This window comes from Pristis pectinata, chromosome 14, assembly GCF_009764475.1.
Source record: "Pristis pectinata isolate sPriPec2 chromosome 14, sPriPec2.1.pri, whole genome shotgun sequence".
NCBI classification, from domain to species: domain Eukaryota; kingdom Metazoa; phylum Chordata; class Chondrichthyes; order Rhinopristiformes; family Pristidae; genus Pristis; species Pristis pectinata.
The window spans coordinates 32698599-32722480 of NC_067418.1; the positions used below are offsets into that span (position 1 = coordinate 32698599).

Below are 23882 nucleotides of genomic sequence, written 5' to 3' on the forward strand. Positions count from 1 at the left end.
TGGACCCAAAATGCTCACCTACGCATACTTCTGTCACCTGACCTGTCTGGTTCCCTAATAGGAGATCAAGTATTGCATTCTCTCTCATTGGTACCTCTATATATTGATTTAGAAAACTTTCCTGAACACATTTGACAAATTCCAAGCCATCCAGCCCTTTCACAGTGTGGGAGTCCCAGTCAATATGTGGAAAGTTAAAATCCCCCACTATGACTACTTTCTGTTTCTTACATCGGTCTGCTATCTCACTACAGATTTGTTCCTCCAATTCTCTCTGACTATTGGGCGATCTATAATACAACCCTATTAGTGTGGCCACACCTATCCTGTTCCTCAGCTCCACCCATATGGCCTCTGTAGACGAGCCCTCCGAGCTGTCCTGTCTCCGCACAGCTGTGATATTTTCCCTGACTAGTGATGCCACTCCTCCCCCTTTCATACCTCCCCCTCTATCACGTCTGAAACAACGGAACCCCGGAACATTAAGCTGCCAGTCCTGCCCCTCCTGCAACCAGGTCTCAGTAATAGCAATAATGTCGTAATCCCACATGCCAATCCACGCCCTAAACTCATCTGCCTTACCTACAATACTCCTTGCATTGAAATAGATGCACCTTAGAACATTTCTATCACGTACAAACCTTTGACTTCTGTCGATACCTGCAGTCCTCGCATGACCTTTTTCCTCCTCCACCTCACTATCTGCTCTAACACTTAGTTTGGAGAATATTGCAATAGGAGATGGCACACTGTTGCAGGGAGTTGGGCCCTCTGATTTTCAGATGCTAATTTAGAAGCACTGATGGGTGGGTTGAAGAAGAAAGGGATTCTCTACTCAGAGGGAGGGAAGAAGCTTGTATCTCCCTCAAACAAGATGAATGACCTCCGACCTCACACGTCAAAGGTTGGACAAGGTCAGTGAATGCATCTTCATCCCCCTTCCTGCCAAATGCACTACCAGTCCCCACACTGCTTCATGAAATAAAGCATCATCAACTCATTAATCAAGCAGGGAACAGCATATTTCCACAAATGTATGTGATTCCACATCTCACAGTTTATGTACATTTCCAGCTATCCAACTATGGCAGGCACATCGGCCAAACCCATTGCATGATGCACACCGGCATCTTTTCCTTTATCTTGCAGAAAAAAAATGACACAATCAATGTCAACAGCCCAGTAGGAGCCAAGTATGCCTGCAGTGGCTCAATATCCTTAAACTGAAAGGGAATAAAGAAATATGGGGAACAGTCAGAAAAGTGTTGAGGCCAAGGACACTCAGCATTGGAGCAGGCTGGAGGGGCTTTGTGGCCCACTCCTGTGCTTGATTTTTAAGTCGATATGTAATCTTCACCCGCATTTGTTGATGCTGTAGCCCTAGTTTCACCTAGGCAATGGAAGGAAGGTGGCATACCTATTATCACTCCTCACTTTTCACTTCCCCCTCATCCAACAATTTTTTGGTGTAAGCATGTACCTCCCATTCTCTCTACTTCTGAGCAGTTGTCCTTTAAGACAATGAAGCAATCCAATCCTCCAGGTAGATCCAGCTGAGCAGAAGAAAAGCATATCCAGAGAGAATCACTGGTTCTGAGATTCACAGCCACCATCTCAAATACTGAAAGTGTGGAGGATTTTGATGTTAGCATCTGCTCAAGGTGGATCAGTGGGCTGCAGCTAGGCCAGGGTGAAAGGATAGCCCAGGCCCTGCTCCCCTAGTGTGTCTTTACTTTATAATGTTTACAGTGTGTGGATTAAAATACTGTGATAATTGTTTGCTACTCAGACTACTGGTTGCATCACATTCCTTAACTGTAATCTTTCTGCATTTTAGTAGGTGGTAGAAAAAAAACTCCTGAAGAGAGCATAGCTGTAAATTGCAAAATGGATGAGTAAACAGAAGCAATGGGATACTGTTGATTTATTATTAGTTAATGATGATTCATTAGATGATAGACAATTAACAGCACAGCTCTGTGTCAGAGTCCCAATTCATCCGTAACCTGTGGTTGTTACTGGCCTTACCCAAGTTTCTCTGACTTACTTGTATATCTTTCTGATGGCATTAGATGATCTGCCTGATTTGAACAAGATGAGCAGTGCCAAACTAAGGAAAGTGGACTCTGTACCCTGGACAAAGCACAATATAATTTATTTTGGAAAACCCAGCAAATGGAGGGAGACACCTCAGTACCATGGTTTGAAGCCTCTTAAATACGTCAGATAACCCAGCTGACAAATGTAGATATGCACATTCCCCTGTCTTATTCCCAACAGAGAATGTAGTCACACACTTTCAGTACATAGAATAGTACAGCACAGGAACAGGCCCTTCAACCTAAGATATTGAACCAAACTAATTAAACTAATGATATCTAATTAAACTAATCCCTTCTGTATGCATGGTCCACATCCCTATCTAAGAGCCTTTTAAACATCGCTATTGTATCTGCCTCTTCTACCACCCCGGAGCACATTCCAGGCACCCACCACTCTGTGTAAAAAAAAAACTTGCCCCACACATCTCCCTTGAACTTCCCCCCTCTCACCTTAAATGTATGCCCTCTACCATTAGACATTTCAACCCTGGGAAAAAGATACCAGCTGTCTACGCCTCTCATAATTTTATTAACTTCCATCAGGTCTCCCCTCAGCCTGCACTGCTCCAGACAAAACAAACCAAGTTTGTCCAACTTCTCCTTATAGCTTACACCCTCTAATCCAGACAACATCCTGGTGAACCTCTTCTGCACCCCCTCCAGAGCCTCCACATCCTTCCTATAATGGGGCAACCAGAATTGAATGCAATACTCCAGATGCAGCCGAACCAGAGTTTTATAAAACTGCAACATAACTTCCTGACTCTTGAACTCAGTGCCTCTACCAATAAAGGCAAACATGCCATATGCCTTCTTTACCACCTTATCAACTCGTGCAGCCACCTTCAGGGAGCTATGGACTTGGACCCCAACATCCCCCTGTACATCAATGTTATTAGAGGTCCTGCCATTAACTATATACTTTTCCCAAAGTGCAACATCTCACATTTGCCTGGATTAAACTCCATCTGCCTTTTCTCCACCCATATCTGCAACTGACTTGTATCCCACTGTATACTTTGGCAATCTTCTACACTATCCACAATGTCGCCAATCTTTGTGTCATCTGCAAAGTTACTGACCCAGCCATCCACGTTTTCATCATATGACATATTATATAGAGGTCCCAGTATGGATCCCTGCAGAACACCACTGGTCATGGACCTCCAGCCAGAATAAGTCCCATCGACCACTGCCCTCTTGTCTTCTATGTGCAAGCCAATTCTGAGTCCAAACGGCCAAGTCTCTGTGGATCCCAATGCATCTTAATCTTCTGGATAAGCCTACCATGAGGGCCTTGTCAATTATGATTATGAGTTACAATGTATGAAAAAGCAAAACAAAGCCTATGCTATGCACATCCATTTCAGAAGATCCCAAAATACCTCTCAGCCACTGACATACTTCTGAAGTGACTCACTATTGTGGGAAATATGACAGTCAATTTACACACAATCTCCCTCATCTACAATGATTAGATTATGTTTTAGAAATGTTAATTGAGTGATGAGTATTGGCCAGGACAAGAGTGATAGTTCCCTTAACCTTCATGAAAGTTCTTTCATATCTACTCAAAAGAGAATATGGAACCTTGAAAAACAAGTCTTCCAAAAGGTAATGCCTCCTGACATGCAGTACTCCCTCAGTACAACACTGGAGTGTCAGCCTAGATTTTTATGCTCCTGAGTACAAACTGAACTTGGATCCTACTGATTCGAGTAAAGAGTGCTACCACAGTGTACCAGCTGACACCAGTTATAATTCTTAGTGCACATTTTTTTTCTTATGGCTTTACAAGAGCCCTTTCTTCAGACCTCGTAACTATTAGTCAACGGTCTGAGGTAAATATTACATACCAGCATTAACTAACATACATACTTATATATTTTGTAAGTGCTGCAGTAAAGCCCAGCATCTGCAAGGTTTTCTTTCTCCTTCCTTACTTCTGTTGGCTTGTTTTAAATGATATTTACATCTGATTGTTAAATCCGTTTGTTTATCTCTGAACCTGCTTCAACACTTTGACTGTATTTGCATCAGCAATATCCAATATTTACCTCTTCATATTTCGTTATATTTTAAATTTTTTGGTTACTAACATACCCATTCAATGTATGCTGTTTTCCAAGGGATTTTTGTTAGTCTTTGCATCACCTGGAAAATCAGAGTCATTCCCAAATCCAGAACTCACTTGTTTACTTGTGATGTCAAACACAATCAGGACAACTCTTTTTGTAAAGTAATTAAGGTAATATCCAATCATCAGAGTTGAATGCTACTTTAAATTATTTAAAGAAACAAGAAACTTCAAGCAATGAATAATATAAACAACTACCCAAGAATATCATTGCAACCATGTACAGAAGTTGGGAATCTGTCAAATTACTTTACAGTTTAACAGAAAGAAGAATAAATTCTTAAGAAATACACTAGTCTTAAAAAAAACAAATCATGTTAACTCAAATTGGAAGGTTTTGAAATGCACACTGAAATATTTTAATGGAAATGATCTGTACAGGTAAAGAAGATGTGAAGTCATGTCAGAAGGTAGTCGTGAGGATGACCATTCGAAAGAATGATTGCCGAAGTAACAGACCAGTAAGTAACAAAGGAAATAGAAGAAAACATGGTTTTTTGTACCCGAGGCATATTCTCTATCAAATTAGCTATCATCGCCTCATTACATAAAATAAGAGTAGATCCAGGTCATTCATCCTGACAAGCACATGCTATCTTTTGTTTTGGACCATTTGCATTGTATCTACGTCATCTTGGAGTGCAGGGATCAGAATGTAAACCACCTGTGCTTTAACTTGGGTTCAAAGCAAATTTAGCTTAATTTCTCTACTTTTCAATTCTATACCTTAGTAATCTTAGTCTACAATTTTGCACTAGGAGATTCCATAAATGTTTGCGAGAGTCAGTACTTCTCCAAGGGCCTAGAGATGTTCATGGATGTTCTTAAAAACAGAATTTGTAAAATATGCAGTGACACTCTGGGAGCAACTTGCTACAGTTGACTCATTTAAGGAACAGGGTATTAAATTATCCAAGTGCATTATAAGATTAAAGAAATAGTGATATAATGAGCCTGTATGCAAGTCCTTCGTTGAAGATTGTTTGGTTTAAATAAAGCCGAATTATGGGGGAAAAGGCTCCTCTTTGACAACAGTAAAAGCCAGTTATAATATACATCTCACAACAGCACTGTGAATATCAAGACAACTTAAGACCATGCTGGATTTATCCATTGAATAGTTGTAGTTTCAGAAAATTATCATACTCAAGAATAATCTGTCCAGAAAATAGCAAAGTGCAACTAGATATTAGATTGAACTAAATAACAATTGTCATATTGGTATAAGCAGGCAGGAACAACCCTTGAAGTCCTCAACATTGACCCCAGACTGCATGAGGTGTCATGATTTCAGCTCAAGCACGGACTAGGAAACCTCCTCCTGATTACCACCCGCTGTCCTCATCTGATGAATCAGTCCTCCTTCCAAGTGTTGTTCAACGTGGAGAAGTACTGAAAGTAGCAAGGGCAGGGAATGTATTCTGGGGTGAGGAACTTCACTGCACATCACAAGAGTGGCTTGGCTTGGCTTGTTAACCCACACACCAAGCTGGCCATGGCCTGAAGGATATTGCTACATGCTGGGCCTATGGCAGGTTGTAAGTGAACCATCATGAGGCATAAACATATTTGACATTGTCCTGACCGATCTATCTGTGGTAGGTGCACCTCTCCATGACAGCAAATGTAACCACCACACAGTCTTTGTAGAGACAAAGTTCCATCTGCACGCTGAGGATACCTTCCATTGTGTTGTGTGGCAGATCCGGCACCTCAGAACACATGGGGCTCTGTGGACTATTAGCAGCAGCACCAGAAATATATGTTACCACAACCTTCAATCCCATGGCTCAAATACCTTCATTCTACAAACTATCATTAAGCTGGAGATCAACGCTGGTTCAGTGAGGAGCATCAATTATCCCTAAACATGTGCCAGCGAGGTGAAGGCTCACAGAATATCCCCATTAGTAGGCCCCGGCAATGGAGTGATGAGGAAAAGGCAGAAGCCACAGTGCTGAATTATCCAAGTATGTCTCATTCACAAAAAGGACAAATCCAGTTTGGCTAATTACTGCCTAATCAGTCCACTCTCAATTTTCAGCAAAAAAAGTGATGGATGCCATCCATCAACAGTGCTATCCAGTAGCACTTACTCACCAATAACCGACTGAGTTTGGGTTTTGCCAGGACCTCTTGGCTCTATACCTCATCGCAGAAGAGCTGCATTCTAGATGTGAGAGAAGGGTGACTGCCCTTGACTTCTGGGGAACATTTTACCAAGTATGGTATCAAGGCTTCCTGGTGAAATTGAAGTCAATTGGCATCAAAGAAAAAATACTTCTGTGGATGGAGTCAAATCTTGCACAAAGGAAGGAGGTTGTGATTAGTGGAGGTCAAGCACCCCAGCCCCAGGGCATCCTTGCCGAAGTTCCTCAGGGCAGGATCTTAGACCCAACCATCTAAAGCTGCTTCATCAATTACCTTCATTCTTTCATGAGGTCAGACATGGAGATACTCGACGATGATTGCACAATGTTCAATTCCATTTGCAACTCCTCAGCAAATGAGGCATCCATGTCTGTATGCATCAAGACCAAGACAACATTCAACCATGGGCCATTAAAAGCAAAGTAACATTCACGCCATAAAACTACTAGGCAATGACCATCTTGAATAAGAGAGAATCTAATCACCTACCCTTGACATCCATTGGCATTACATTTGTTGAGTGCCCCACTATCAATAAGCTAAGCGTCACCAATGACCAAAAACTCAATTGGATCAGCAACATAAATACCAGCAGCAGAGCAGGGCTTGGCGACATGTGGCGAATGACTCACCTCCTGACACCCCAAGGCCTTTATACCATCTACAAGGCACAGGTCAGGAGTGTGATGCAGTATGCTTCACTTGCCTGGATGAATGCAAATCCAAAAACTCTCAAGTCACTATCCAGGACAAAGCATCCTACGTGAATGTCGCCATAGCAAGCATCCTAAACATTTATTCTCCTCACCCCTGGCAATAGGCTGGATGCAGTGCACACCATCTACAAAATGCACCGTAATTACTTGCCCATGCTATTCCAGCCGTAGTTCCCAAACCCACACCTCTATCATCAAGGAAAAGTGCAGGAGATGTATGGAAACACCACCACCTACAATTCCCTTCCAGCTATGCACCATCCTGCCTAGGAAACATACTGCCTCTCCATCATCACTGAGTCTAAAGCTTAGAACTCACTACCCAAGAGTATTGTTAGAGTACGTTCACCAAAAGGACTGCAGTGCTTAAAACTGGTGGCTCATGATCAGTATCTCAAGGGAAATTAGGAATGGGCAATAGACACAGGCCTTGCTAGTGACACCTAGATCCTGAAAATGAATTAGTATAAAGCAAATTTTTACATTTAATATGAGATATTGTGAACAGAATAATTGAAGGAAAAATATAAGCTTGCACTTTTTTTTATCAAAAATAACTACCAAAGAGTACCATAGAGTATGGGGAACAAAAACAAAATAATTGGTTAAGGAATAATACAAGTTAAAGCCACATTAATAAAAAAGTTCATTTTGGCTCAGTTCATTGATACAATGGAGGAAATATTAAGAGTGGTATCCAAAACTCTGCTCAAAGGAATGGGTTTTAAAGACCGCCTTCAATGAGGTGAAGATGGGACTTCTGGAAGGTGAGACTTTGATGGCTGAGGACAGTTGCTGGTGGTGGTATAAAATGAAATTGCTGTCAAAACACAGGGCATCATGATCACAGGAATGTAGAGATCATGGGGACTGGGAGGTAAGTGGTGCTATAAATGGGGTATTGTAACAAAGGATGGTGAGCAATATTCTGGTGGAGGAAGTAGGCTGTATTTCTATAGGGGAGGAACTCAGGGTCAAATAGGATGTTAATAGTTTGTGGCACCGAGCATTGAGGGAGTGATAAGCGCTGCCACAGTGATGAGGATACTGAGTTTGTGATAGGTGATAAAGGCTTCTGACTTCTCAATATATTGTTTAAAGAACTTGTGGTTGAACAAATTTTGGATGTAAAGCAAAAAGGCTGTCAAATCAAGGGAGCAAGGAGTTGCAAAAGGTGGATGAAAGTAAGAGCTAGTACACCATACTTGACTTTCATCAACATATGAAGTCACCAAGGTATCGTTTGTGGATGAGAAAGATGTCAGAACTAAAAACAATCCAGAGATTGTGGAGTAAACTCTGAAGAGCTATCTACTACATCATCTAACTGTGTGTAATTTTACCACAGACTGAAGTATCACATAAGAATATACACTTGGTTAAAGTACCAGAATGATTGATTTCTGAGGAACTATCTTCACTACACACAGAAACTTCAGGAAAAGGAGAAAATTGGGAGGGAAGCAAAAAAAGTTATTCAAAATGAGTTTTCTTGTGTCACACAAAATTAACATGTACTTCTGTTTTTTAGGTAAATATAGTATCGTGTGATGGAAAGTGCCCCTCCGCCAGTATTTACAACTACAGCATTAACACACATGCCAGATTTTGCAAGTGCTGCAGGGAAATTGGTCTGCAGAAACGTATGGTACAGCTTTACTGTAGCGGCAACTCAACCTGGGTTAGCTATCCCATCCAAGAACCGACAGATTGCTCCTGCCAGTGGTCCTAGAGATTGATGGGCAGAAATGAACAAAGAGAAAAACTACTGTATCACCTGTAAAGCAAATGTTTTTGAGAATTTGTAGTTTGGTGCCACATGCAGTCTATTCCAATTGATCCCAGTCCCTATTTTTAGGAATTCTAATTGTTATTTTAGTTTAACATCTTTTTGAAGATCCTTTATTTCAACTCCTTCACTATTTTCAAAATTGCCTGAAACAATTCATTAATTTAACTCACAAAAGAAAGCTCTGCATCTTACCTGCTTAAGGTTGCCAAAGAAATCCAGCTAACTAGAGTCTAACTTGTGCAGGTTGACTTTATAAATTTGTTTCACTGCAAGTGAACCACACGTGGTCTACCTGGTCTGAGGTGTTTGAGGCTGGCGGACAGTGCACAAGTAGGAAGGCTTCCATTCCCTGGCACTCATTGCCTCACTGAGAGGAGCACAGACCTCACACAAAATACATTACCAAAAACTTTTATAAATCATAATTACATAATTATTTTAATTATCCATTTTTAATGAAATGTTGTCATAAAAACATTTTTTGTACAGAACTATTGCCTGGTTTTATGCCAATGGATTTATTGAAATACCTTGAATGTTTTTTTTTATTCTTATGCTTTTAAGTTTAGGATAGTTACTGATCTTTTTCTCAAAATATTTCTGTTTGTTATCCTTTTGAAATTATATACATTAAACTTTGATCAGAGAAAATTAAAGCAACAAAAATTGATAAGGATAGGTTTTGGCATAGATATCTGGTTCATGTTCAGTGCAGCTGATTGGGTTCTGTACATTTCTGTGTACTTTATTTAAACATTAAAACGAATAAAACTAACCCATCTATTTTGTATTTGTGTGCATCCAATATTTAGTAAAAATCATCGTGAAACTTGAGTAATTCTTTTTTATCAATAAGTGTTTGTAGTTTTCCAGTTATATACACAGAATATGCTAATCTCTAATAGATATGGCCTGTTGTGACTATGCTAATAATATAAATAAAGATACAAAATACATGGGCTAAGAATTGTAATCAGCATATCTGATTTTTTTTTAAAATATACACAGAATACATGCACAATCCAGCATTGAAATATTTGCTCTATATTCTGTAATACAACCAAAGGATGTCGACTCCATAAAACCATTCCAACTCCCCTAATCGTTTGAATGTGTTCCACTATAACGAGCCTTAATTTTTCCATTGTTAGATAACCCTGCTGAACTGATCATTTAAGAGATGGTAGGGGACATGCTGAGGATGTTCCGTAACTTTTGGTATCACATATAATAATCATACCATTTTACTACACATGTAGCCAATGCATTGTTCCATTACGACATATCGTATTCATGATCTAAATGATTAAAAGACCGAATAGCAAGAAAAGTATACTCGAATTTGTTTTCATTAAATAGCACATATTTTAGTTTTATGATTTCATTCAGTGAATGGAATTACTGCATTGAAATTTTGAAGTTTCCTCTCACATTGTAAAACTACAAAGCATCAATGAAATGTTCCCAGAGAGATATGCAATACTTTTCTCTTCATTTGTTATATGTTATAAATTTATTCTGAGAACATTAAACTGAATGGTCAATTGAAACTGGTGCAGAAGACATATTCCAAAACCTTTATGGTGATTGTTAGCTGCTAGAAACTTGAATGCTGCAAAGCTTCATATTTAAAGGAATAATGTGCCACTTAGGAGCAAACTCTTTAATCTGAGTTCAACTGGCAACTTTATTACATCACAGCCATGTAATTCACTGCCATTCATATATCAACCTGTATCTATTACCTAGCTTCACAGTTCGCTACTGATCATACGTGGCATCACAGATCAACCCCAAACTATCAGAAGAGAAATATCTGGCCCATTTATCCCCCAGGAATAATATATCTAAAACCATCAAAATAACAGCTTACGTTTATTATATTTGCATATGTTATTTTTGTAGCAATTACAAAGTGGAAAGGGTTGAAAACGGAGTGAAGACTGATGCAGAAGGGCTATCCTGAGATAGTGAATAATGAAGAGATTTACAATTATAGAAGACGGAGTGAAGAATTTAATTGTTTACTAAAAATAAAAGAGGTAACACAGAAATTCAGAGTCCTGTACTTTTTAAAATTATATCACAAGATCAGAGATTGAATTCTGGTCATCATGGTCTGTGATGACATAAGTCCATTCATTGTGAGGGGAGGGAGAAATTTAGGTCACTAACCTTTAAACTTTTGGTATTAAAAATGATTTTTTTAAAATGTTTATTGTGTTAGTGAATGTGAATATGTGGATCTCTAAAGTCATGAGATAAATTAGACATCGCTTATACACGGAAAAAGAAAGCACGAACTTAAGCTCAGGATAGTGAAGGACAAGACCCAGACGACCCAGAGGTTGACATCGGAAGCAAGCCTTATCCATTTATCTTAAACAAATCCCTGCTGTCATCTTCTGATCTATCCCTTCTCTTCTAAGTTCAAAGCAGCTAAGGCCCCAGGATTGCCTTTTTACTGCCTGTTTGAGGAAAATAATTAAATTAGAGGGAAATGAGCTCTCGTCCTTGGTGACCATTTTAGCTTTAAAGCGTTCTGAAGTCAAGAGGGTCTCATTAGTGGATTCTTTCATCCAGTGTCTCATACAAGAAATAAAAACAGTCCAAGAACATGGAAAGTGAAAGGATGTGGACACCTGGACAAGACTAGCTTTCCACCTCTCCTAAGGAATCTGATATTAGTCTCTTACATACCTCAGCCAAAAAATGCTTAAGTTGTCAGGAAGATGTATAAACACAAGTCACAATCAACAAAATTAAATAGTAGTAGCTTTAAATTGATGGCAAACACAGTGCAAGCAGCAGTCAACATGGCATGCAGGTATATAGGGGTTTTCCTGTGTATAACAGAAGCTCTACCTTGTTAGTATAGAGAATGTGCATTCGCTTCACGATTTACGTGAAGAAGTAACAGCTCAGAAACCAATTAACCTGGTCCATGTTCAAATTCATGAGTATCCTGCTATCCCTCCTCAATCAATTCTACCAGCATTGCTCCCTTTTCACTCTTCGATTTTATCCTTAATTATAGAACATAGAACAGTGCAGCACAGGAACAAGTCCTTTGGCCCATGATGTTGTGCTGAACTAATTAAACTAGTAATTAAATGCCTAAACTAAACTAATCCCTTCTGCCTACACGATGTCCATATCCATCCATTCTCTGCACATCCATGTGCTTATCTAAGAGCCTCTTAAATGCCTCTGTTGTATTTGCCTCCACTACCACCCCTGGCAGCGCATTCCAGGCACCCACCACCCTCTGTGCAAAAAAACTTGCCCCACACATCTCCTTTGAACCTACCCACTCTCACCTTAAATGCATGCCCTCTAGTATTAGACATTTCAACCCGGGGAAAAAAAGACACCGGCTATCTATGCCTCTCATCATCTCCCGTCGGCCTCTGTTGCTCCAGAGAAAACATCCAACCTCTTCTCATAGCATATGCCCTCTAATCCAGGAAACATCCTGGTAAACCTCTTCTGCATCCTCTCCAAAGCCTCCACAGCCTTCCTATAATAGGGCGACCAGAATTGAATGCAATACTCCAGATGTGGCCTAAATATATCCATACTACTCACCCCAAATGTTCCCTGAAGTAGTAAATTCCAAATTCTCTGGGTGAAGAAGTTTCTGATTTTCTAATTTTGTTTTTGATTTCCTTTTAGTTTTGCTCTTCCCTGTAGATGGACACTTTTCCTCAGACTCTATCGAGTCCTTCCATAATTTCTAAGACTATTAGGTCATTTGTCAGCTAACTTTGTAATTTTGATATTATTCATGTTTAGATCCTCTCCTGTTCCTCCATACTGTTTGTGAAATGTGCAGGCCAGAATTATTTCCAACACATGCATACCTGTGGCAGCCATCTTTGCAAAGCAGCATAACCAGGTCTAGTTTTACATGGTGAACTACAGCTTGGTAATTAAAATCACAGAGTCAAAGAAAATCATGCTATGCTATACAATAAAAAGCTCATCTCGCCTCAGATTTTCATTCCTAAGCACTGTTATTCTGTCTCCTCCAGTAACCAAACCTTCTACCACAGAAAACTGTTATTAATTCCCCCACCAAAACCCTGCATTATTTTGAAAGCATCTATTTCTGCTTGAAAGAGAGTAACTACAAATTCTCTGTCTCTCTATGAAGTCATGGATCTCCAGAATCATTTCAATAATTTCCTTTGAACTCTCTCCAAGAACTAGACATTCTTCCATGCAAGTGGCCAAGCAAGTAGGTAGGATGGTAGAGAGGGCATATGGCATGCTTGCCTTTATTGGTTGGGATTTTGAGTGTAAGAGTAAGGGAATCATGTTGTAGCTATGTAAAACTTTGGTTAAGCCGCACTTGGAGTATTGTATGCAATTCTGGTCGCCCCATTACAGGAAGGAAGTGGAAGCTTTGGAAAGGTACAGAAGAGGTTTAATCCAGGATGCTGCTTGGATTAGAGGATATGAAATTTCAGGACAGGTTGGACAAACTTGGGTTGTTTTGTCTGGAGCGTCAGAGGCTGAGTGGAAACCTAATAGAAGTTTATAAAATTATGAGAGGCATAGAGTGGGTAGATAGTCAGAATCTTTATCCCAAGGTAGAAATGTCAAATACCAGAGGACATGCATTTAAGGTGAGAGGGGGAAAGTTTAAGGGAGATGGCGGGCAAGTTTTTTTTTACACAGAATGGGCTGCCAGGGGTAGTGATGGAAGCAGAGTGGCATTTAAGAGGCTTTTAGAGAGGTATATGAGTATGCAGGGAATGGGGGGATGTGGATCATGTGCAGGTAGAAGAGATTTAGTTTAATTTGGCACAGACATCATGGGCCAAAGGGCCTGTTCCCATGCTGTACTGTTTAATGTTCTATGTTCCTAAAGTGTTGTATCCACGACTGCAGAACTTCAGCCGGCACTGTGCTCTGTAGGCATCAGTACCTTCACACAATCACAATCATTTCATCACAATCAGGATTCTTCATTATGGATAATGCTTTAAGCAGTAGTCATCTCTGTTGTGACACAGGTAAATGAGTATGAGAGTGTATGAGGCGAAAGCAAGGAACGTGACACAGTTATTCCAAAGCCTCTGGAATTATGCTCAAGATCCACAGCTCCATGGAGAGACTAGAGAACTTAATGTTACAGCTGCAGTATTAATATGTGCTTAAATAAATGCTTTAGGAAGAGGATTGTCTTATTAATTGCAAAACTAAATACCAACATTTTCTTTGAGTCCTCCGTTTAATAATTAACTTGGGCACCAATTTTGAGCTTAACACTATTTGCCCATCCTCTCACCTCTAAGAAAGATCATTTGTGTGGCACCACTTTTTGGAGCATTGCTTCTGAAATTTTCTGCTCATTCTAATTGCCTTTGAAGCACCTAATTTGAAACCTAAAACCCCGTGTTTAAATATCAAAACAGGGCCAAACTATTTTGTTTCTTCCTGTGATGAGTAAGGCTGTTCACTTCTCACAGAAGATAATAACATATTTATTCTACGCTATAGTAAAAAATGTATCCCCATCTTGGCTCAGGTTCCTTTCACCAATTAATGTTGTGGTCCCTGGTTATTGATCCTTCTACTGCTAGACACTTTCTTAATCTATCAATGGCTTTTATGTGACAAAGGAAATATTTGATAAACAGTTTGCAGATCAGGGAGGAAGGAAATTAGATAGCCATGCCCATGAAAATGAGGCTATGGCAAAAATTGGGACAGAATTGTGAACCAATTTAGGATGCTTAATGGAAAATTTCTACTTAGGATGAATGATTCTGACCTGTGGTGGAATAATGATCAGTTTCAAATTTGGGGTGAAAATTAAATTACTTGAGAATAAAACCAAACCTTAACTTTGCATTAAGCACAACCCTGGGAAGAGGTCAGAGAACTAAATCCTGCCAACCCCTGCTGTAATTGAAGCCAAATTAAGAAAACGATCCACTTCACGCAAACTTGAGTATAAAGGATCACGCAGCCTTTTTCTAAAATATGCAAATGCCAGGAATAGATTGGAGAAAGACATTCCAAATTCAATACAGAAATACCAGCACAAAATTTATCAGCAGTATTCTCAATGTTCTATAACCTGGAGACATTCAGATATGCATGCATTCAAACACAACTACCCCATCAGACATTTGTTGACCAAATAAATAAATGGATTGCCCATTATAGAATTTAAGCCACAGAGCCAGAAGGTTCTGATTTGCTGTCTGATCTGCAGTGAATTACTTGATCACAGCTGGGGTACCAGGTGGAATATATTATTTGGCCTCAGATAGTAAGCTATTGAAACTACTGGGATTATTCACATCACATTTCATACAGTACCATATTGACCATTTATTTTCACAAAATATTCCCCCGGTACGTGATGTGCAAGATTTGAGCTAATTAAAACAAAGATGACATTAAACTGTCTTTTTAATTGGTCCACAGAAAAATGGAGCCAATCACAAAGGCCTGACAGAATATTTAATACCACGTTTTACTTCTAATGCATACAAAATGCCGAACATGTAGGCTTAGGAGAAGGATCCTGCCTTGCTGCTGTTCCAGCAAACTGGCTTCAAGATCTATGAGTAAGTGACAAAGTGACAGCTGTGATGTTTACTTTTGTCACGTTTGACACTGTGCCTGAAATTTGACCAGGTACGTCCAGTCATGTTTCAGTTGTGCGATTGGTATACATTGAAGATTAAATACCTCTTGCAATATTTCATTTAGAATACCGAACAGGAAAATGAATCGCTTTGATTCAGGAAAGACCATTAATTTTTTTAAATTTTATTTACAGCGTGGTAACGGGCCCTTCCGGCCCAACGAGTCCGCGCCGCCCATTTGAAACCCAAATTAACCCACCCGTACGTCTTTGCAACGTGGGAGGAAACCGGAGCACCCGGAGGAAACCCACGCAGACACAGGAGAACGTACAAACTCCTTACAGACAGCGACGGGAATCGAACCCCGATCGCTGGCGCTGTAATAGCGTCGCGCTAACCGCTACGCTACCGTGCCGCCCTAACCAACAGTCAGTGGTCACCCTGAATCAACCATACTTTACTAATGCTGTGCAGGAAGAGACGCCCAGGTAAGTTGGGTGCTCCACTTAACTTTGTATCCCGGTTCGACTCACATGCAATTGGCCAGCACCCCTTTCCCCCAAACCTGATCACCCACCCTTTTGTTAAACTCCTCTCCTGACACTCAATCAATCATTTCCCAGCTCCCTTCCCCATCCACGATTCCTAACCCCTCACCACAAACCACCCTACACCCTCTTGGGCCTCTAATCAGCAATCCTTCTCTCACAAACCACGCCAACCCCACCCCTCACTGGCACTATTACCACACCTTAATGCCATGGATACCAGACCCCAATTGGTCCTGTAAATCCAGCACTCCCCAGGAGCCACATGTGAAGGAAACACTGCAATTTTTGGGATATGCTGAAGTTCTGAGGCCTTCAGCACTCCCCAATATTATGATGATGGGTCCACAGCCCAAATAGAAATAGGCCCATTGCAATATCCTGTTTGCATTGTGTTATGATAGCATTCTCTAATTGCCAGACCCTAACATATTATTACATTATTATTGGATTGAGTAGAGCCTGCTTTCGACTTGATCCAGTTTTGAATTTATTTGGAGTAAACTGGCTGAAGATCATTGATAAAGTGAAATTGTGCTGGTTTACAATTGAACTAGGTGCTTCCATGAGCTATTCACATTAACATGCCTGATACATCCCTTGCTCAGGTGTGTATCAAATGAGACTATTATTCATGTAACACCCATTTCCACCCTTACCGATATTAATTGAAACAGAAAGCTTCACACTACGGCTGTAGTTACAGTCTCAATGTATTAGGAGCATATCATGCTAGTTTTATTTTAATTATTTAAAGGGATCTTCTGCTGACATCAGCAGACCTGACTGGCAGCTTACAAGATGGCTGTTGGCTCACCAACACCTTCCCATTTCCACACGATATAGTACAATTCACGGGGACTGCTTTTTTCAGCATTTACCTGCTGGCACCTAGTGCATGCATCAATGGTAACATCACCAAAGAATGCTCCAGAATACTCCACTACTGGATGCATCATTACAGCCATGTTTGGCTGGGTTGGCAAGTTCAAGGAGGGAGACAAGGATTATCTGTCAGCAAGGAGCCTACTTCCCCATCCTCTCTGATGAGCAATCTATTTGCAGCTTGGGTTTTCCCAAGGCTGTCATCATTGAGTTACATAAAATTCTGTAGGGAAACCTTCAGCCAAGGCCCAAGTCTAGATTGCTCTCTTTGTGGAGGTCAAGGTTACAATGACTCTCAACTTCCTCAACACAAGATCTTTCCCAATGGCTGATCTTTGCTGTCTCTCTCAATTTGCTGCTCGCAGTTGCACAAAAAGTCCACTGGGTCTCCAATCCCGAAGGAATAGTTTAATCTGCTTTGATGTCAGTGACGAACTGATGGCATCTCAGACTCTGGAATTTCTAATTGGGAATGCAATGCTTCTGATTAGCTCCTTCATACTACACCAATAAATAACTTGGAAACAGCCTATACAATTCCATCTTATGCTGCTGTACAGGTCTGTTTGCACTGAAGATAACACATCAGTGAATGATTCTCTGACCCATAAACAATATTTGCTTGATCCAACTCTCTGCTTCACATAATGTTTGGACAACTGTAACTTCTTCACAAACCATACCTTCCACAGCTCAGCAGGTCTAAACATTGATGTCCATTGGCCTTCTGCTCAGCTCTAACAGTGCCTGGTCAGGATGTTAGCCACAGCAGCTGAGGGTAATGCACAACAACATATTGATCATGGGTAGGAACATGCATTAAAGGGGTAGCATTTCAAGCCAATGAAATCCAAAACATTAAACATGACAAATCTGTCACAAGACTCTAATTGAAATTACATTTGAACCTTTACAAGAACCGACCATGTAAAGGTGCACAGTGGGCCATACAGATGCAGCATCAACAGTGGAAGTACCATGTTTCATAGTTCTTAACAACTGGATCTGATCTCTGCAGTGTCACAAGCAGTCACTCTATCTAGTCTTGTCACTTTCAATCCCCTGAAAAAGGAGGGGCTCCCAGAAAAAAATGACGAGTAAGCGTTTCATCTCAGCATTCAATCTCCCTCATATTTCTCTGCTCTCACAGCAGGATCTCCCTCAGAGGTGGACATGGTAACTGTTGCAAGAGTGGAGCAGGAATTGCAGTGGAGGGCATTTGCAATCATTGCTAGAACAACACGGACTGCTTCATGAATTGAAGTATTTCACAATCACAAACTTATAGGAGGCAACTTAAACCATTGTAGAAGTACAAAGAAGGCTACCTCCACGAGATCCTCTAAATCCATTGGCAGGATAGGTGAACCAATGTCAATACTCTTATCCAGGCCAGTATCCCTCCTGCCCACCACCCAGCTCCAATGCATGGGCCACATCAGCAGACTGGCCAATGCCAGACTCTCAAAACAAGCATGGTACTGAAAGATCCATCACAGCAAGTGATTTCCAAGAGGGCAGAGAAAACACAAGTCCTGGTTATGCACTTGTTTCTCAGGGGTAAAACACCCTAAAGCAGTTTCATCCTAAACTTTTGCCAATGTTACAACTTTTTTGCAGAGCATTTAATGGGCATTAGTGCTAAATGCAGCCATATTTTAGTGCATTAGAAGTAGGTGCAATCCAAATAAGTTTTGGGAAATATTCAAAGCCATAGTAACCACATTAAAGCATTTTTTGTATAAAATGTGACATAATAGTCAGCTGGAACCTGAAGACCTCTAATCCTTTTATGATTGTTCATATAACTTCAGTAGAAACTCCAATTAATGAAAACAGCACATACAGGGACCCATCCATGTACTTCCTTACTACATTTTATTCACAAATTCACATACCCTACCAAAACAAGCTGTCATATTCTAAGCTTACACTGCTGCCAACACTTACTTCATACACACCAGTAAAATCAAAATAGTAATGCGTAAAGTAGATGATGCCCGACCAAACATGGATATATACAACAAATTCTTCAATGCGTACAAGTTACTCAAGTAGCAATGCTATCTTACCATATTACCAATCAGATATCTTCACCAATAGTCACATTGAATATTGCCATCAGGTTCCCTATCCCTGTACTTTTTAATGTGGGATGAATTTAAAGCCTTTTCCTTTCTGTGGTTCACAATTTCCTTGAATAAGAAACTAAACTTAGAGACTTCTGCCATTGTGGGATTTGTTCTCTAACCTGTGATGGACTCATGTCTGCCTGAGTATTTTCACTGAGACACCCAAAATTTGGATCAGGATGCCTGTTGTGTTTCAGTACAGTGATCATTGGATGGGGAGGTGAGGGTGATAGCTGGGGTTCCTGGTCAGGTACAGGGGATATCTCATCTCCCTCCTTTTCCTTCTGATTTTATAACAAAGTCATTAAAAAATGATAACAATATATCTGGAGTCTAACTGTACAAGGCAAATCCTGCTGGCAGCATATGCATGAAAGACCGCTGAACACATGCTGAGGATCTTCTGCTAAATCCTATTCACAAAGACTCATTCAGAAATTTATTAAGGGGGTTTTAAGCTGAATATTTCACAGATTACAAAGCAAGATCAACCAAGTTTCTTCCCCAAGGGTCCTCCTTCAACTTTGGCTGTGCTGGGGTCACACTGCCATTATGAACTTTACACATGAAATCATTAAACTTGGCTCTGTCAGTCTTACTCCCACTTAAATTGCATTTATTTGTTTTGCAGATTTGTTCTCAAATCTTTGGTGTTCATCAATTAATAATGCAGTGCATGTTCATAGTTAAAGAACACATATTTCTATCTAAAATGAGCATTCTTTTATAATTATTGTAAAAGATAAACAGCCAATAACAAGGTTATTTTAGAGGGATAGTGCCTCCCATTGTTTCACCAGAGCTATGAACACAGCTGTTGCACTGAAATTAATGATGCAATTGTAACATCCTTGCTTTATATTCAACACAGACTCTGTTATAAAGGGACAATCATAAACTGTAAGACTTAGTTCAGTATGCCAAACATTTATTATTGGGGCTATCGGATTGCCCATTTCATTCTTATTAATACCTTGTACAAATATATAATATGTATATAGTTTGAAATCCATCACTCTTCAATCATCATACCTTGTCACAAATGACAGATGTTTTCAATAGCTTTTTAAGATTAAGAGGAAGTAAATATTTTCCTGCTACTATCAATCAGCAAATGAAATTTAATTTTCAGAATGTCCCTTCATTTATAGCAATCATACTAGTTATTGTTAATATTTACTGTGCCTGAATATTGCATTGTATATTACTGACTTTATGATACCCCAGCTTACCTTGTGAGTCACCAGAAGAGACCCATTTCTATATTATATGAAACTGCTGGCATGTTATATATACTTGTATGTGGCACTTGGTCTTTTGTGGCACATGTGTACAGTTTATCTCACACTTGGCTCTTGGATAAACAAAATGTCCCAATTTGGGAATGGGAATAATAAGCAAATTATGCTTTAAAAAAAGAATGGAAACAGAAAAAAAGCAGTTTGCTGCTAAATTACCAACGAATCGACTGTTTAGCAGCAACCAGAAGAGGATTTCACACAGCTTCATCCATTCAGTAGAATAAATACAAGTGCAATACATATTATGCTTATATGACAGTACCTGCTTTGACTAAGAACTAATGATCCACCAGCATACAAAATAATAAATCTTATGGATAGTGATCTTGTTCAAAACTCAATTAGTCACCAAGTAGAAATATAAACAGGTTTGCCTCAGTTTTTGAGAACATTTGAATCTCAAATAATGCCTATAACTCTTTGATATAGAGTCATTTGGGTGGTGGATTTTTGTATGCCCAGTACACTAAAAATATATATTTGTAGCGGTTGCTACCGCGAAGTAAAACAAGACCCTAGTCGAAGGATTGTCAAACAAGAACTGATTTATTTTCCTGCTTTGCGCGGGCCTTTTAAGGGAGACTGTTCCCACCCAGTGCAACCGGCAATGACGTAAGTACTATGTCATTAAGTCTTTCCCGCGCGCGGGTTCTCCCCGTCGCTCGGGAAAGATGAGGCCCACCGTCATTTTGGGCCTCATCGCTCCGACGCCACGCGACCCGACTGCCGAGCCGGTTCGCCTGACCGGACGGTGAGTCGCTACATATTTGTATTATTTTTCACTGCCGCTAGAAAATGTTAAAGGGTGAATGACTATTTGTGTATAACACTTTTCCTTTGTTGCTGTGAATGAACTGAAAGCATAATGGCAGATACATGGTGATCTACCAGAGTGGAGAGTATTTGTACATTCTGTCAGCTACCAACCATCTCTTTGACCTCAGTGATGGTGATGTTGCCTCTCTGCAGCATGATACCCAGTCTGCAGAAGCAGCATTGTCCCCTGAATGTTTCTGTTCCATGTTCTCATGCATGTCCTCATCTAACCTTCAATGTACTTCATACTTTTGCAGAGCAGTGTTCAGGGTTTGGAACACACCAACCCACAGACAAGAGCTAGTTAGCCTTCTATACAGACACGCTGTATACCTAATGTTAAAAATAAACTTCAATCATGTTCCCTATACAAGACATGACCTCTAATCTTTCTAGTTATGAGTTTAAGGCAGGTCTACCTGATTACTTTGTGACAATACTAGTCTTCAATTTCTCAGCATTTTACTGGCTGTAAAAGGGATCACCAAAGTTATCAAGTAGCCTAAGAGGTAACTTTCAAAATAATGTGTAAATGAATGAGATATAAAGTGAGTAAAATATTTTAAAGAATACTATTGATAAAGGCATTTTAGAAAAAAAACATAATGTAAAGCAGAGAATGGGAAATAATTCAGAAAATCTCCAAGAGTCTAGGGAGAATATTATTTTCATGATAAAGGTTCATCAGCTAAATGATGATAGAGTACCTGGAACTTTTCATTATTGTGCATGCATCGAGTCATAGGAGCAATCAAGCCACGAATTTACAACACGTTATGAAACTGCTGGAGTTTCTGGCACTTCAGGCAAGAATTTTAGATGGTCCCCTGCGACTTTGATGATTCCAAGACTCAAACCAATTAGAAATAGCTGAAAACAACTGCAGCATAGAGACAACAGATATCAGTCAAAGACCAAGCATCCTGAATGCTAATGACTGAGCTCCACTGCAGACCAAGTCAGCCCATTTCTTTACCACACCATTGTCAAAACTGAAAGTTGTATTCTAAGATTCCTTGACAAATTTCTTCAATTTCCACGATACCTTCTGACTGTCATTTGATGAATTTCTATCCAATCTGTTCACATCAGATTCTGAAAGGCAGATTTCTTTTTGGATTGAGCCCTTCGTAGACTAAATTGATTGTCATCACTTTTTCAGTCCAGTACTTGTGGTTATTAATTATACTGATGGAAAGAATTAATCATGAATTTATCAAGGAGTTACGTTAAAATAAATGGCAATATTATGAAGGAATATTGTGATATTGTGAAGGAATGGGGATCTTATCCTATAATCGCAAAATAACATGCTATTGATTATAGGATCGTTACATGGCTCTTTAGTGTGCATACCTAAGGGCAAGTTGGGAGAATGGAGAGTGGGTGGACCTGGTGGATGTCACCCATTTGAATGATATGGGTTAGGGTTTGAGTTTTAAGATGAAAAATTCACCACATGAGACTATGAAGCAAAAAATGATATTTTTCTTCAAATTACCGAAGGAAAATATGGGTTAAAAATGATTTACAATATTTTAAAATTAAAACTTAACTAACTGTGGGTCAGCATTTCTTCTGTTTCCCAGTTAATCTTCTCTTCCTATACCCTATCATCACACAAACAGAGGTAGTGGGTAATGACCTGCTCAAGTGCCTCTGTTACTGTCAAAACCCTGAATCATATACTTGAAGTTGGGGAGAGTGATTCACAGTAACTTCTTCATTACTTGCTGGACAACACTTAGTATTGAAATCAGGAAAAGCATCGAATGGAAATAACATGCAAATTTTCAATCCACAGATGAGGTACCGCACTAAGACTCAATCAGAAGGAGAAATCTTATAATGCAGTGCAAATATTCTCTGGAGACCAAAAGGTTAATGCTGAATTGGAATATTCTACACTCTGCCATCTCAGTCCAAACTTCCAGAATAGGCAGAAGGCATAACACATATATAAAACCAGCAATCCAAATCTAACGCCTAAAGCATCTCTAACAACATATACACAAGGATTCTTTTTTAGTGACACTCAATTCCATTTCCTTAGCCAGCGTTTTGGGTTTCAAATATGATTTTTTTTTGCTTAAGCCTCTTCCTGTCGAAAAATTATTCAGTCAATATCTACATTGTCGTGTAATGATTTGAGTTAGAAGTTTAAGCATGCTGAATTGTAGTCGTCATGGGGCTTTCAGCGTCATTGTTGAAAGGCGATACAACAGAGTGCAGTAAAGTCGTTTGAGTGTAGCATTTTCCACTGAGAGTGTGCCTCTGTCCTTGCACACAGCATGCAGGGGGCATTGTTAATCCCTGGAGCAAGGCTGGGGAGTAGTTTGTGGTGCAGCTGTCTATTGCTGGAACACAGGCAAATTGTCCTGCATGGGGTCAGCTGCACCAACAAATGTCCATAACAAATGAAGAAACAAGATGTTTAAACCACAGCCTTCAGCCTCACACAATATGGGACATGCGAGACTGAAGCTTGGTACATTGTTTAAATCAAACTATTTGAAAGAGGCTTAGAGCCAAGTGGAAGCATCACGTCAGTGGTGCTGGAGGAATGTCCCTGAGTTAAGTAGAGCTCACAGTGAGGCTGATTTCTATCGTTTGGTTCAGTGTGGTTTGGCAACTGATTATTCACACTTGAATGAGGTAATCTTAATTCACATCTTGGCCAGTTTATGATAACCC

General features: G+C 39.9%; 1 protein-coding gene across 1 annotated transcript in view; it reads left to right on the forward strand.

Annotated features, from left to right (window-relative positions):
* Positions 1 to 10042, forward strand: part of LOC127577980 (otogelin-like) — a 190890-nt gene extending 180848 nt beyond the window's left edge. Inside the window, exons 52-53 of the mRNA XM_052029688.1 lie at positions 4621 to 4700; positions 8638 to 10042. Of these exons, the coding sequence (XP_051885648.1) occupies positions 4621 to 4700; positions 8638 to 8838 (281 nt within the window). The 3' untranslated portion in view covers positions 8839 to 10042. The remainder of the gene's footprint in view (positions 1 to 4620; positions 4701 to 8637) is intronic.
* The last annotated feature ends 13840 nt before the right edge of the window (positions 10043 to 23882 follow it).